The following is a 14741-nucleotide window of genomic DNA, read 5'->3' as shown; positions in this document are numbered from 1 at the left end:
AGACTCAATTACAGTGTGTTGGAGCAGCCTCCCAACACATCTACAGTCACCCTAATAGCTTTCCTGACCTGGGACAGGAATATGTTCCAAGACCAACAGGAACAGCCAGCTGTCTCTGAGACATACAGCTAGTCTGCAGATGTCTTTTTTAAAAATAGTGTTACCTTGTTGCTTTATGCTACTTGCTTGGTATCCCAAATCCTATTACTGCCTTACATTCCATCTTCAATTGATATATTTTTTCAGGATTAAGTGGCTCCAGCGAGGGAGCAGAGGACTCTTTGGCAATGTGCTTGAAGATCACATCTGTATTCTCATCGATACATCTCAGTCTATGATGGACAAACTGCCATTGGTGAAAGAGAAAATATTTCAGCTCATGCAGGTTTGATAAAATTGCAATTCCAGACATTTGGTGATTTGCATAATAGTATTAGTATTTATAACCAGTTCGAAGTTGTTAATGTATCCATATAAAAATGAAACCTTTAAAAACAGAACATTTTAATTTATCTAAAATTTTTATTTTCAGTGAGAACTTTCTTAGTTGCTTTCTGTCTCATTTTCATTTTCATTTTTTCCCATTGTTGATTTTGATTTGGTTTGTTTATTGCATTTTTTTTAAAACCAACAATTATTGAAAACAATAGATTCCATTTCAGTATTGAAAAAATTAATTCTAAAAAAGATGCCCCAAAGCAAATATGTGATATAATACTTCTGAAAATTTTTGAAAATTAAAATAGTCTGACTAACATGCTTCCTTCCAAAATGGGAAGATTCATTATGGTTAATTTTAAAAAGTGTATCTACCATAAAAATGTTGTAACTGTTGTTCTTGACTTTGTCTTTGTACCATTATAGAAACCTTTTGCTTTGTTCATGGCATGAGTGTGGTTAACATATTCAAAGCTTGACTGTGTCTTAGAGCAGAGGTTTTCAACCTTTTTGAGTCAGTATGCCCCTGGTGGCCAGTTGAGAAGGAAGGCGTCCCCGGCAGCCAATTGGCGAGCGGAGGGGGAGGTCCCCCAGCAGCTGGTCGATGAGTGGTGGTGGGGGACAGCGGCCAATCAGCGAGTGTGCCAGTGCTGGTGGCATACCCCTGTTTGAAAACCTGTGTCTTACAGGATACAAAAATCAAGGGAAGGCACCAGCTACTAAGAAATCTATGGGCTTTTGTGTGCTTTTGGTCATTCCTGAAGCCATTGAATTACATATCTAACTTCATTCATTTATGCATATTGATTTCACTCACTGAGAGCAACTAAACTCAGAAGTAATTTTGCACTTTCTTACATAGTTACTGAATTCTGGTTTCAGTCTCACAAATTTGTTGATTGGGCCAAGTAAGAAAAGCCACAACACTATAAGAAATTTTTCAGTTTTCAGAGTTCATTGGGGTGGGCGATACATGTAAACTTAAGGGTATGTGTAAATGTCTTCTGAATTTGATGCTGTATTCGGTAAGTTATAAGTTATTAAGATATACGTAATGCATATATATGGTCAGGCCTGATTGGCTGTATCAGCTCTTGTGTGGTTTCAGAAGCTAAACTGGCAGGCCTGGCCAATACTCAGGTGGAGGACTCCTGAGAATCCCAGTTGCGGAAGGCACAAACCAAAGAATCATGATTATTAAATATTAGACCACAGAAGCTCAATGAGTGATAAGGATTCCTTTGCCCTCATCGTTGCTTCTAAGCTCATTTGAAAGGAATCTAGAAGGAAATACAGATACATTTATGTTTAGAGAATATTACTAAGGCTGTAAAATTAAATACTCAAATACTAGGAGAGAACAGAAATATAGTACCTGTATTGCCTTAATTCAGCTTCCTTGTACGGTTTACAATGCTGTTTTTAATTACATGATTGCATGTTATTTTTCTCACGCCTGCCTCATTCCACACAATGGACAGTGCTCACTTTAATGAATACTGTTAAATAATTTGGGTTTTTTTTTCATTATTTAGTGTGTATTCCTCCTGGTGCTGTTTTCTGTTCAAACCCTGCTCTAAAGATGAATTATTAAATTTCTCATTGGCTGTTCTATGATGGTTATCATTATAATATCCAGCTCTTCACAAATATTAATGAATTCATTTTCACAACACTCTTGTGAGTTGAATGGGTATTATTATCCTCATTTTAAAGATGGAAAAAGGATACACAAAGCAGATTAAAGTTAAAATGTTTGCTAATTTTGGATGTTCAATTGAAACCTTTGAGATGATTCAGAATATGTAGTATTGTAACTGTGTGCATTTTACACTCTGCTCAATAGACCCCAGGGCAGGGGTGAGCAAAACACAGGCCGCAGGTTAGATGCAGCCCACCAGGCCATTCTATCTGGCCAGCGGGGCCCCTAAAAAATGAATTGGAAAATGAATATTTATCTGCCCTTGGTGGCCTGTCATGCGGCCGTCAATGGCTTGCCACAACTCAGTAAGTGGCCCTCTGCCTGAAATAATTGCTCGCCCCTGCCCCAGGGTCTCAAATGGGCACCCAAACATGAGGAACATGTAGTTCATGCCCAACTGTGAAAAGCATGATATAAATGACTAGTTCAGTCCCACAAAAGAACTGTGGCAGAGGCAGTGATAGAATCCTGTTTCCTGTTTGCCTTTATTGTGAGGTAGTCTTTTCCATTTCTACAGTCCCCTGTGTTTCTCATCATATGCATTCCAAACTGTGCAACAATTGGAAGCAGAGAAGCCATAGGGTGTGTGTAGACGAAATGGAGACCCTAAATTGAAGTGGTGGGTTTTTAAAAACACCACTTCAATTTAGGGCCCTTTAAACCCCCGTGTTGCGCACACACCCGAACTTACCTGCCTCTCTGGCGGCAGGGAGGGAAGAGGCAGCTGCTGGCAGGTGCAGTGGTCCCTGGGCTGTGGGCTGGTGCTTCCCTCTGTGGCAGCAGCGGCTCCCCCAGGCGGCACCCGTCTGCAGGCACCTGGCTTGAGTGGTCCCAGGGGGCACTGCACCAGCAGAGGGAAGCACAGGCTCCTGCAGAGCTCCGGCAGGCAAGCTCCAGAGAAAAAAGGCAGAGCATGCCTTCCCGGGCTGCTGCTAGACTGGCCTGCACAGGCTTTCTGCAGAGCACCTGAGCTGCACGCAGCCTGGTGCTTTGCTCTGCAAGGAGTTTTAGTTTGCTGCACCCCAAGTCATTTAAGGCGCATTACACTGCCGAATTTGCTACGGAGGCTGGAATTACTGTGCAGTACACCACCAACGCGTGCAAACACCAAAACCATTAAAGTGGTGCAAAAGCATTTAACATGCTTTGGTGTCGTGTACACAGGCCCTTCATTTCGTCTGCACGTGGCCATAGTTAACAGTTTCCTTCACTACACACCACTTATTCATTGCCAGACTGACTGGGTTAACTCTTTCTGCTGAATGAGGCAGAAATTATAGGGAAGAAGCTGCATACGATCATGTAAATAAAGACTGTATCACAGTTCATGTGTCATTTCCTATTTGTTTTTAAAAAAGCATACTGAAAAAAAAGTATTGTAATCATATATCTTTATGTGTGTCAGCAGCAGTGTTTAAAACTTTAGAACTCCTACACAGTCCTCTGAGCTAATGGAGTGACTGATAACAGTACTAGGATATACTCCTTTATGCGGTTGAGCGTTAGAGAAGGATGAGTCTGTTTGCCAGAGAGAGTTACTGATAATTGCTGAGAGCAGAGGAGTAGTGAAAATTGTGAACTGGCAGTTCTATTTCAGGCTATAAAGTGAATGTATTTTGGGGGCACAGATTCTTTGGGCCATTTTCCATCACCTCCACCTGTTCTAATTTTGTCTGTCTCCCACTCTTGTGTTTTTCATCCAAGTTCGTTTCTTCTCATTTAGCAGGCCTGCTCTCCCACTCTCTCCACAGTCTCTTTGCTCATGTTCTGAATCAGTTACTTATGCCTGACTTCATTTCCTTCTATGACAAGGTGGCAAGTTGCTCTGCACCTGCTCCTGGCTGATAGGGAACACCTGGGGGGACAGGGCAGAAAAGAGGAACTCATCCATTGTCACTGCTGCCTTTACCCTCAGCTGAGCCCAGCTCCTTGTGCAGCCTGGCTGGAGTGTGGCAAGAGCAGCTCTGGCTCTCCCCCTGCTCTTGGGTCAGCTGGGGGCAGCAGTAGGTCAGGGAGGAGGGAAATGGGTGTGAAGGGGACATCCTGCTAAGAATGGAGGGGAAGAGAGTGTGGAAATTCTTATCTGCTTCAGGGACTTAAAAAAATGTCTGGCTGCTGTTTCATAGCATTGTCCTAAAAGAGGTGTGACCATGCTATCACACCTCCTCTGGATCTACCCCTGACCTGGATAAACTGGAAAACTGGTTTGAAATCAACCAAATGAAATTCAACAAGACCAAGTACAAAGCCCTACATTTGGGATGCAATAATTGCATATACAAATAGCGAATGGGAGATGACTATTAGGCTGCAAGAAAAGCCACCATGATGCGAGTGTATCTACAGAGGTACCCATACCACCCTAGGACCCTCCTTTTTTTCCCTTAAAACCAAGTTGTGGCAGGAAAGTTGAGGGCGGTGCCCTGAGCACTCACCACATTGTCACCTTCCCATCTCAATGTTGACATTACAGAGTGGTTATTTGGGGATGATCCTGTCTTGAGCAGGGGGCTGGACTATGAATTCCCTTCCAGTCCTATTTTCCTATGAACCTATGAATCCTCCAGTCTAAGACTCTCTCTCCCATTTCCTGCTCCCATTCACTGTTTGCTTGCTTAACTATTTCTAAATTCCTTCAGTTTCTTCCACCCTGAATTGTTCCCAAGTCTCATTGCTAGACCAATCCCCTTGGCTGTGAATCTGGTTTCCTTTCCTTTCCTTTCCTTTCCTTTCCTTTGCTCAGCCAGTCTTAGTCTCCCACCAACTTCTAGTCCTAGTTTTACTTTCCTCTGTATTGTCAGCCTGCAGGGTCTGAGGCAGACACTTGTCATGGCAAATTTCTGTTCAAAAGTATACATCTTGATAAAATTATGAAGCAAATGAAAATATGTGCTTTTAAATGGGTAGTGTTGGAAGCTTATTGATGTATAAATATTTAAATATATAGAATAAAATAATGTGACTGTACTGTATTATATCATCAACTAAACATGAATGAAAAATATTCATGTGACTATTGTTCTGTAAAGCCAACACGTCAGTCTGCTTTACATATTGGGAAAAATCAATGGATTTTCTCTTGCAGGAGCAGCTTAGACACAAAAGCAGCTTTAACTTTGTGAAATTTGATGCTCAAGCAGCAGCTTGGCAAGACAAACTTGTTGAAGTTAATGAAGAGAATTTGCAAGATGCTTGGCTTTGGATACATGGACTTGAGGTAAAAATTAGAATGTATCAAGAAGCTTGTACTGACTAAGTTGCATCACCTGATTCTATAACTTATTTTTCAACCGAATATTTGATTAGTGACATCTATCATGAGGCATTTGGAAAGCATTGAGATACAATGGTTAAATAACATTTGGATCTGGAAGACAGGTTGGCATGTCATGTCAGCCTTATTGGAGTTTGTTTGTAAGGAATTAACTATATAACAAGCAAAAGCATTTACTTTTATAATACAGCACATTAGAAATATCCCTGCATGTCTTCTACTCCAGTGACTTGTTTATGAAATGCTGTAGATGAAAGAGTTCAGAATACTACCTAAGGATTCTGAAGCTGCAGACCAATATAAACAACACAATTGAATGTATTTAGCAAATGAGAGCAAAGCACAGGTAAATACATGGAGCGGGGGGATACATTGCTAAACTGTGCCTAAGAAGGTACTGATTGTTTACAGTGTAGGAAATTTAATTTTCAAAGCTTTCTCCAGTTTTTGCTGATAGGTCACTGATTTGAGTCGGGTGTGAGACAGAATCTTGCAAGATTGAGAATATCTTGAAATAGCATATATAGAGTATTACCAATCTTTCGTGCAATTAGGAATATCCCCTTTTCCATTGTTGAGTAGGGCTGGCTGAGTGGTTGACTTACTACATTTCTTTCCATGAAGTCAGTTCTGGATCTTGGAAAATCAGAGGGAATTGCATAAGGACATTTGATGGCCAAACATGACATCTGTTACTGACCTTTAATATATTAAAAACAGCACATGCATTACATCTGATAACAGAAAGCCAGCTTGAGAATAAAGTTAAAATGAACAGAAGATCACTGTGAATATTAATCAAACAGATTCTTTGATTTCGTGTCTTACTCTCGGGTCCCTTGAGCTTGCACTCAAGAGAAGGGTGACTTGTAAACAGTAACAATTCTCAAAAACCCCTCTTATACTAATGCTATCATTTGTATCTTAAGTAATAACAATTAATACAAGTTATAACAATTGAATGATTGTGCTAGCACATTTGCTAGCAAAAACACATAAACAATATCAGCGGGTGCATCTACACGTGATGGTATGTGGCTGTAGCAACATGGTATGGTGATGTAGCGTCCTTGGTTAAAAACCATGACACTGCTGCTGCATTGCCATAGCAACGCACTCCCTTGGTATAGTGTGTTGCTATGGCGATATAGCGGCTAAAAATAACTGCACCACTGACATGCCACAGTAGGGGCTGTTACTGCGCTGTCATTTAGTTCTTCAAAAGAAAGTACTAAATGATGGCACAGTAACAACGGTGCCATAGAGGCATGTGTAGACATGTCTAGTGACATGTTTAGAGTAGTGCTACTTCAGAGGTCTAGAAATGGTAGAGCTTTTACTCCTAAGGTATTTTCCTGATATCCTCTGGAATTACATTCAGCTGTGGACAGATATAACTTTAAACTATTTAAAAGGTGAGGAGGAACTTCTTGCAGGAGTGTACATTTTGCTGTTCTGATTTAACTGTCAAATCCATCCACTTCTGTACTGGCTTAGGGTGTGGACAAACATAATACTGGAACTGTTTCAAACATGTCATTTATGGGTGAACATTACACAGTTGTCCTAGTTGAGAGGTATCTGCACATAAACTGCCAAGGGTTCTAAGTAAATTGCTAAGGGTTCTAGGCACGGCAATACCGTCAGCCCCCCATGAAGGGTTTGACAGCATGCCTTCCAGTGGCAGGTGCCCCAGTAGTCCATTAGTTAGGGAGGAAGATTCCAATTGGCTGACGCCAAAGAAGGAATTGCAATTGCAGTTTTCTGACCCCTCTACTCACTAACATTGAGTTCATTAAAGAACATTCCTGCATGTTACCAAAATCTGTGTGGTGGTACCCTCCTGGAGGTGTCCAGGGTGTGTGTGTGTGTGTGTGTGTAGCATCTGCCCAGACCCTTGCTTTTGGGTCCCCTAGAGCTGGGTGCTCTGGGGCTGTCACAGTTTTCTTGAGAGCACTTTCCCCATAGCCACTCTTATCAATTTTTTTCAGTTCCTCGTAACGTGTTCAGGGTTTTGGGCATCACTGGCTGACTTAGGGATAAAAGGGTGGCCAGTTGGTTGGGGAGATGCTTGGAGCCCGGCTTCTCCCTTCCAGTGCGGGGCTGAGTGCTTCAAGGGTTGCCCAAGGTCTCTGGTTCTGGCTGCCGCTTTAAGGCAACTTTCTGTAGGGATGGCCATCTGGGAATGTGCCTGGACCTCTGCTTCTGGGTCCCCAGATGTTAACCATTGCCTCTCCTTTTTAATAGTCTTGATGTGCCTCTCCTTTTCAATAGTCTTGATGTGTGATTAATCAAACTAACCTTTCTTAGGGTATTGTTGCTGTCTGCTAGCTACTCCTGGGCTATATACAGTCTTTTTAGCACACTCTTCAGGTCTTTTCAGAATCCTAGATCCATCCGTGGAGATAAATTTTCAGCAACAGCTAGGATTCTAGCTTTAGCTATGCAGGAAAAGGAGGGCGGTCACCTGAAGATTAGAGTCTGTCTGTGCTCTGTCATCATAACTCTGGAAATAATCTTTTTTCTTCATTCCAGCTTTAAGAACAAAGTGCATATTATATTTGGGAGTGGGTTGTATGCAAGAAAATATGCTATATGTTAAGGGAGCAGACAGAGGTTGTAGGAGAAAGGCAACTGGTACCAGGAGTAAGGAGGTTTAATAAAACCACATCCTGTACCCTGGACCTTCTTGTCTCCATGTTGTCTCCTAATGCTTGCTTTTCCTTGTACAACTCCTACTTGTTTGACATCTCATAATATGCTTGTTTGCACAGCTGTTGAACATGGAATTAAAGCAAATTATGCTACTTGACTACATGCATCTATTTTCTGACTGATGGGCACCTAATATTTATACTGTGTCACTGTAGAATGTTACTGTAACTACTTCCCTAGATTAGTTATGCTGTGCACCATTTTAAAATATGAAGAATAGAGTTAACATTCCATTTAGGAGTTTAACGGTATTTTGTGTGTGCTTTCTCTTTTTGGGGGTCTTTAGGTTGGAAGTTCTACCAATACACTCAGTGCTCTTCAAATTGCTCTTGCTGATCGTGATGCTGAAGCCATTTATCTTCTTACTGATGGGAGGCCTGATCAGGTACTTGTGAAGTAAGAAAATAGGAGTGGTGTGTTGAGAGGATGATGGTGGCAGGAAGCTGAAACAAAAGTGAATACAATGCACATTAAATCCAGGAATCTCATCAGGGTTCAGATAGAAGTGCGGCTCCTAGCTGTAACTTTGCATGATTTTTGCAAAGTGTTCTGATTTACAGTGTTACCCCAGACCAAACAGAAGTTCACTGTTAGTTCCAGGGAGGAGGGGACTCTAGCTGTGGGCTGGGAGCCTGCAGCCAGGTTCCCATAGCAGTGGCCAAGGCTCTCTGCCAGTGCTCGCTGTTTTCAGAATGGGGGGGGGAAAGGCAGTAGATGGAGGTCATTCCCCAGCTGGTGCTGAAGGGTAGGGTGCGTGAATTGGAGTGCTCCACCTTGAGTGTGGGGGACTGCAATACACCTGCCTCACCCTCCAGGGGAGGCTGAAAACCCCCCAGGCAGAACTCCCTTTGCTCCCTTCCCCCCTCCCATTTCAAATCAGAATGATTCTGAAAACAGCAACAGAGCTTTGCAGACACAAGTTACAAAAGACGCTACATTTTGTAACACCTTTATTTGATGCCTCATGCAATGAAAGGTCAGATTTTCACCCAATTGGCCATTTTTTAAGCTGTTTGCAGTCATGCACTCATGTTTGGTCACAGCTATAAACTGCTTTTTGTGGCCAGATCAGGCAAAAATTGGCACTTCTGTCTTAACCTTCAGTCTTGGTGGTTGTCAGTTATAGAGCTGATCAGTTATGCCTCTAACCGAATTATGACGTTGGGGTAAAGAGGGGCTATATTCTGAATTCATTTACAGCAGTTCATGTTAAGAGGTATGGATTACAATTTAATCCGTAAGAAGTTTTTTTTAATCTACTGGTAATTGCTAAAAGGATTAAAAGGGCATCCTAAGCTCCATATTTAGGTTCTTTGTTGAAGACTGTCCTGACCTAATGCTGATAGAAATATTCTAATTAAATGGAGAAATATTGAAATCTAGTACTACATTTAAATGTAAAGTACTATACTTAATGAACAGTTCAGTACAACACTTCTCCCTGCAAATAACACATAAGAGTATGGTTGTGTATCCTCTCTCGTCCCTTTACAGCAGGTATATGAGGGATATTCTACCCCTAGACACTAGGAAAAAAATGTTTTACTGGTAATTGTAGGCAGAAGATTAACTGTTGAGTAAAAATTTCCTGGAGTTTTTAAAAGTATTTTGTCACATCAAGTGATCATTCATTCATATTATATAGAATAGTTCTAATTTTTCATATTTGGTCAAATTATCACCTCACACCATCATAATTCTGGAGTGCTATATTTATTTCAATGGATTTAACTCCCAATTTAAATGGAAGTGAGATCATACATAACATGCATTCTGGGCCAAATTTTGAAGTTTACCTTAAATTCAAACCAGCTGAGAGTTTGATAAGCTATAATGTAGCAGCCAAAACTGGAAACATAAGTGCTATAAATGAGACAGAATTGAAATTTAAACTTCATAGTGAAAGCCAGCTACAGTGATATGGACAACAGCATAAGAATGCAGCAGGTGGTGGGGTGGGGAGTGGGCTGTCTCATTGATGACTTCAGGTTGCAAACGTTGCAATAGTTGTATAGTTGTGGCAAAAGCTGTTTTTTACACCCCTACCCCCATCAGTTGCCCCTGTTGCCCTGTCCTACTTATGCTACTAGATATGGGTGTTTTTGAAATAATGTATTAATCTAGGAAAATTCATCTCAAGGGCAGGATTTGGCATATGGCAAAATCCTGCTTTTAGTTAGATTAATAACTGGTGCAAAAGATATAAAAAGTGAATCACAAAAAATTAAATGAAACCCAGGAAAAAGTGTTAAAGCCTTGCATATGTATTTTTTGGTTTTGTTTCTCCTCTGTGCCTTAATCAGAATGACTTGGTCCCACTCACAAGACAGATTGATTTCAATTGCTGATTTTAATAGGGATTAAATCAGCAAACAAGAAGGGTTAGTTTGAATATTTTAATTTTTTGTGCTTTAACTTTTAGTTATTTTCCTAAAAACGATTGGTCATTCTCAAAACACTGAATTGTAACTAAATGTAAACATTGCATTATAACATGGGCATCAAACTCATTTAGCTTCTCTGACTGGGTGATTAGTGTGGACCCGGTTTACAGGCCAGATCTGGAACACAGAGCCATGTCAGTCAGGAGCTGCCTACAGGGCCAGAAATTTGGTGGTGGGGCAAATGGCAGCTGCATTAATTCCTGCGGCCCTCAGAGACACAGCAAGCACCACTCATTCTGGTGCCAAATTTCTGATCTGTGAGCAGCCCTGCAGATCAGATGACATGGTTCCACAGTCTGGATTCAGCTTGTGGGTTGGGAATTTGGTGATGGATGAGCAGGCCGAAGCCCGGAGTTTTGCCTGCCCTTAGCCATATGACCACAAGAGCAAACTAGGGAGGAGCCCCTTATTTCCATAAAATGGGCTTTAAGCGCTGATACCTTGGTGGGTACTAAACTATGGCAGAAGAACGGTTATCCCTGGGAATGCTTAAGGAAAACTGCCTTCATGGACCCAGATACATAACGTTTCCCCTGCTGTAAAAAGCAAAAGATTATGTGATACTGTTAATAAGCTTTTTTTTTTCTTGGAAAAATATATATCTGTATCTATAAATATAGATATGAGTTTATATATATCTATACTCCAAGCATCACTCCACAAAGAAAAATCGTAATCTGTTACAAAAACTGCACCTGCGCTGCCCCCCTACTCTGGGGCCTCTCTCGCTGCCCCCCCCCTGCTCTGGGGCTGGGGTCAGTGCACCTCAAAATGCTTCACCCTCTCTGGTGCTGGGGTCCCCATGCTACTGTGGATCCCCTATGAGGCCGCCTCCAACCCCTAATAGCTTCACCCAAACCACTGGTGTTTTATACAAGAAACAAAACACAAGCCTCCGGGCTGTAACATAAATTCAAGCCGCTCGGCTATAACATTATTCTCTCCACATCAGGGGTGCTCTATCCTTCCCCCCAATCTTGGAGCTGTACTTGCAGTCTGGCCTCTCCCCTCTACTTGCTCTGGGAGAGTTCCTTCCCCCATGGCTGCTGGCAGGAAACTGAACTCCTGGCCTGGGATTTATAAGTGGGCCAGGCCCTGCCCTTTCAGGTGTGGGTCATTAGCTCCCTTTGGTTACCCTAGCAACCTGCACCTGGGTGGTTATCCTGGCTCCAAGTAGCAGGCACCTTAGTGCCCTGCTATACACCTCCCTTTTCTATAGGAGCAGAGCACTGAAATGCTCTGTGACAACAAGCATACTAGGGCTGTGTAAAATTTTGCTGGCCGTTTCATTTTGACACTGTTTTTGACCTCATTTTGAGGTCAAAACAGCAAAATCAAAATGAAACAAAGGGTTAAGAAACAGCCTGGAAACAAAACAAGGCTAGTCTAAACATTTTGAAAGTCAAAATGTTTTGACCATAGTGCTGGGGAAACACCTCAGCTTGGCTGAATTCCCATCCCCAGTGCAATCTAGCCTGATCTAGCGCAATTGAGCCTGGGGGATGGGAAGGTAGCCCAGCGGGGGCTGGCTCCCCGCCCCAGCATGATCTAACGCTGTGGATGTGAAGTCAGCCCAGCTGGGCTGACTCCACATCCCCAGCAAAACATCAAAACAGACTCTTTGCTTCGATGGAACATAACAGAATGGAACAGCTGTTTCGAATCAAAATGAAATTCAAAATGGAACAGTGTTCTGTTGAACTGTAGAAACTCAAGGCAAAGCAGACCAGTGCTGCTTCACACAGCCCTAAAGCATATTAAAATGGCTCCAGCTTTAGCCATACTTTTTTCAGGTTAGGGTGAGTTAGCTCATTTGTACTGCTGTAGTATCATGTAGATTTTACAGGCATAACAGAGGGTGTGTGCTCCTGAGCAGTAGCAGTACCTCCTCCTTTTATAAAGTAGCATAAATGTATGTTGTCCATATCTGACATCAAAAATATATGTGGTGGATATGGGTATATGAATGAGTTACCATGAGGTATGCCTGGGTGTGAATTTGCATTCACTAGAACAGCATTTAATTATTTTTTTATTAGTTTAATAAAGCTACCTTAAATATTCTGGTTAGAAGGGAAAAAAATTATCAAACATATTTTTAATTGAAAACTGATTTTTGAACATAGGAAGTGTTGTTTTCAGTAGTGAGTTGAACTGGTCATTTCAGATTACTAGGTCCTTCAGAATTTCAGAATGAGGAATCTTCTATTTGTGTACCCAGTCTTAATTTATAGATTGGAAGAAAAATAAAAGCTTTGTGGTTGTCTCAGTTCCTAACTGATGTCTTAACTTTGAATGACCCAGTAATTAATTATAAGTAATTGATTGAACTAAAGCAAAGAATGTATTTTTCTATACTTACAGAAGAGCCTACCCCTGTTAAAAGCTAGTTTAGCATTTCATCAACTTTGGGTTCAGGTGCTTATCCAGTGACTTTCCTTCATTCAGTGGCTTAGCTTTCTTCAAAACTTCCATAGCAAACATGAACTGCTTTACATGTCTTGCAAAATATATATTTAAAGTAAAATAATATAAATTTAATTAGCCTCTAGTTAATTTATGTCTGAAATTAGGCTGTCATAATTGTAAATGTAGTTGATAGTTCATTTTTAAAAAGAAAAATATATTTAAATGTTAAAAATCCAATTAAAAATACTCTATTTGTATCATTTCTGCCTACAGACAACTACATTGCTTATAAAATTCTGGACACATTCTATAAAGAGTTTGCTAGGTATCATATTTCATACATTTTTTGTGCTTTTTCCTTTTTTTTTTTTTTTTTTTTTACAGTCGCCAAAAACAATTCTGGCTCAAGTTCATCTTCATCATAAGGTTCCTATTCATACCATATCTTTCAACTGTGATGATACAGAGGCTAATAAATTTTTGCATGAATTGTCTACTGAGACAGGTGGACGGTTTCATTATTATAACATTTATTTGAGGGATCCTGAATCTCCAGAGCCAATTGTGGTGAGTAGTTCAAATTAAATATGACAGTTGGATTCTTCATGGCATACGAGAGACAAAAGGGCTTGCAAAGATACAATTTGGTATTATAAGTGTACTGGTAAAAAAAGAGTATAATAATTTCTTTCCATTCAGGTTTAAAGCATTTTAAAAGTACTTAGCCTGAAATTTCTCAACAACAGAATTTTATTAGGTCATATCAAAACTTTTCAAGGTTAAACATATACTGCTGCTGCTATTGTAAAATCAGTATGAAGGAGATAGTTAGCTCTGGAAAAGATGCGCGCAATTCCTTGCATCTCAAAAAGGAGTTAAACTGGTTTACAGCTGGATTAAAGTGAATCTAAGATTTTTGTGCTAACAGTATTGTTTTAATTAATGAGAGCTAAAGTGAAGTTGAAGCCCTAAAAGTTTGACATACAGTTGCCATTGGGGAGACATGTGTAACCATTATTTATAAAGTAGCACTGACACATCAAGTGTAACTAACAAGCTTAGCCTAAAAATCCCCAATAGTAAATTTCCTAATGGATTCACAGTAAGTCATTTTAATTAAAATGAGTGCTCTCAGTTAATTAATTCTCCAAACTCAAGGAGAAGGGTAAGCCTACCCAAGACTACAATTAGGAACAAGACCGTAGTAGGAATTTTTGAATTTCACAGATAGTAAGTCAGAGAAGCTAGATTAGAACTAACACAATTTAAAATATTCTGTAGGAGGTACTATATGCTCTAAGACATTGAATATGGACTGTGGAGCTCCCTGGGGCCAGATCCAGACGACAAGTGATAGTGGCAGCATTAATCCCCACAGCTGTCAGAGAGCATTGTTTCGACACAGCTCTGAAACTCACTAAGTTAACAGCACTGCCATTTCCCTCCCTTTTTCCTCTGCCACCAATCTTAATTATCAGGAATGATTCAAACTCCAAATTTTGATGGTGAGTGAGAGGGAAATTAACTCCTTGGACTCCAGAGCTGAGTTGAAACAGTGGAGATAAATGCTTTTATGGTAGCTGTGATGATGAGCCTTGTGGGTAGAATCTGGCTTATGGAGGTGGGTGGTCCATCCCATGAGAAGCCATGAGAAGGCCTGTATGCTGGATGACACAGTTCCTTAGGCCTTTTGTTTGACACTTAAAGCTGTGTAAAACAAGCTTTAAGTGGGGCAGTGAGGGTTAAAACATTCAAACAG

At 40.8% G+C, this 14741-nt stretch overlaps 1 protein-coding gene across 3 annotated transcripts in view; it reads left to right on the top strand.

Moving 5' to 3' along the window:
- Positions 1–14741, top strand: part of VWA3B (von Willebrand factor A domain containing 3B) — a 126037-nt gene that overhangs the window by 41628 nt on the left and 69668 nt on the right. For all 3 annotated transcript variants that reach the window (XM_019529449.1, XM_019529450.1, XM_019529451.1), the window contains exons 12-15: positions 247–385; positions 5226–5357; positions 8416–8514; positions 13367–13549. In XM_019529449.1, the coding sequence (XP_019384994.1) occupies positions 247–385; positions 5226–5357; positions 8416–8514; positions 13367–13549 (553 nt within the window). The remainder of the gene's footprint in view (positions 1–246; positions 386–5225; positions 5358–8415; positions 8515–13366; positions 13550–14741) is intronic.

The sequence above is a fragment of the Crocodylus porosus genome, unplaced genomic scaffold, assembly GCF_001723895.1.
Source record: "Crocodylus porosus isolate Cpor-Errol unplaced genomic scaffold, CroPor_comp1, whole genome shotgun sequence".
NCBI classification, from domain to species: domain Eukaryota; kingdom Metazoa; phylum Chordata; order Crocodylia; family Crocodylidae; genus Crocodylus; species Crocodylus porosus.
The sequence above is the reverse complement of the archived record's forward strand: the minus strand, read 5'-3'. Positions and strand labels throughout refer to the sequence as shown.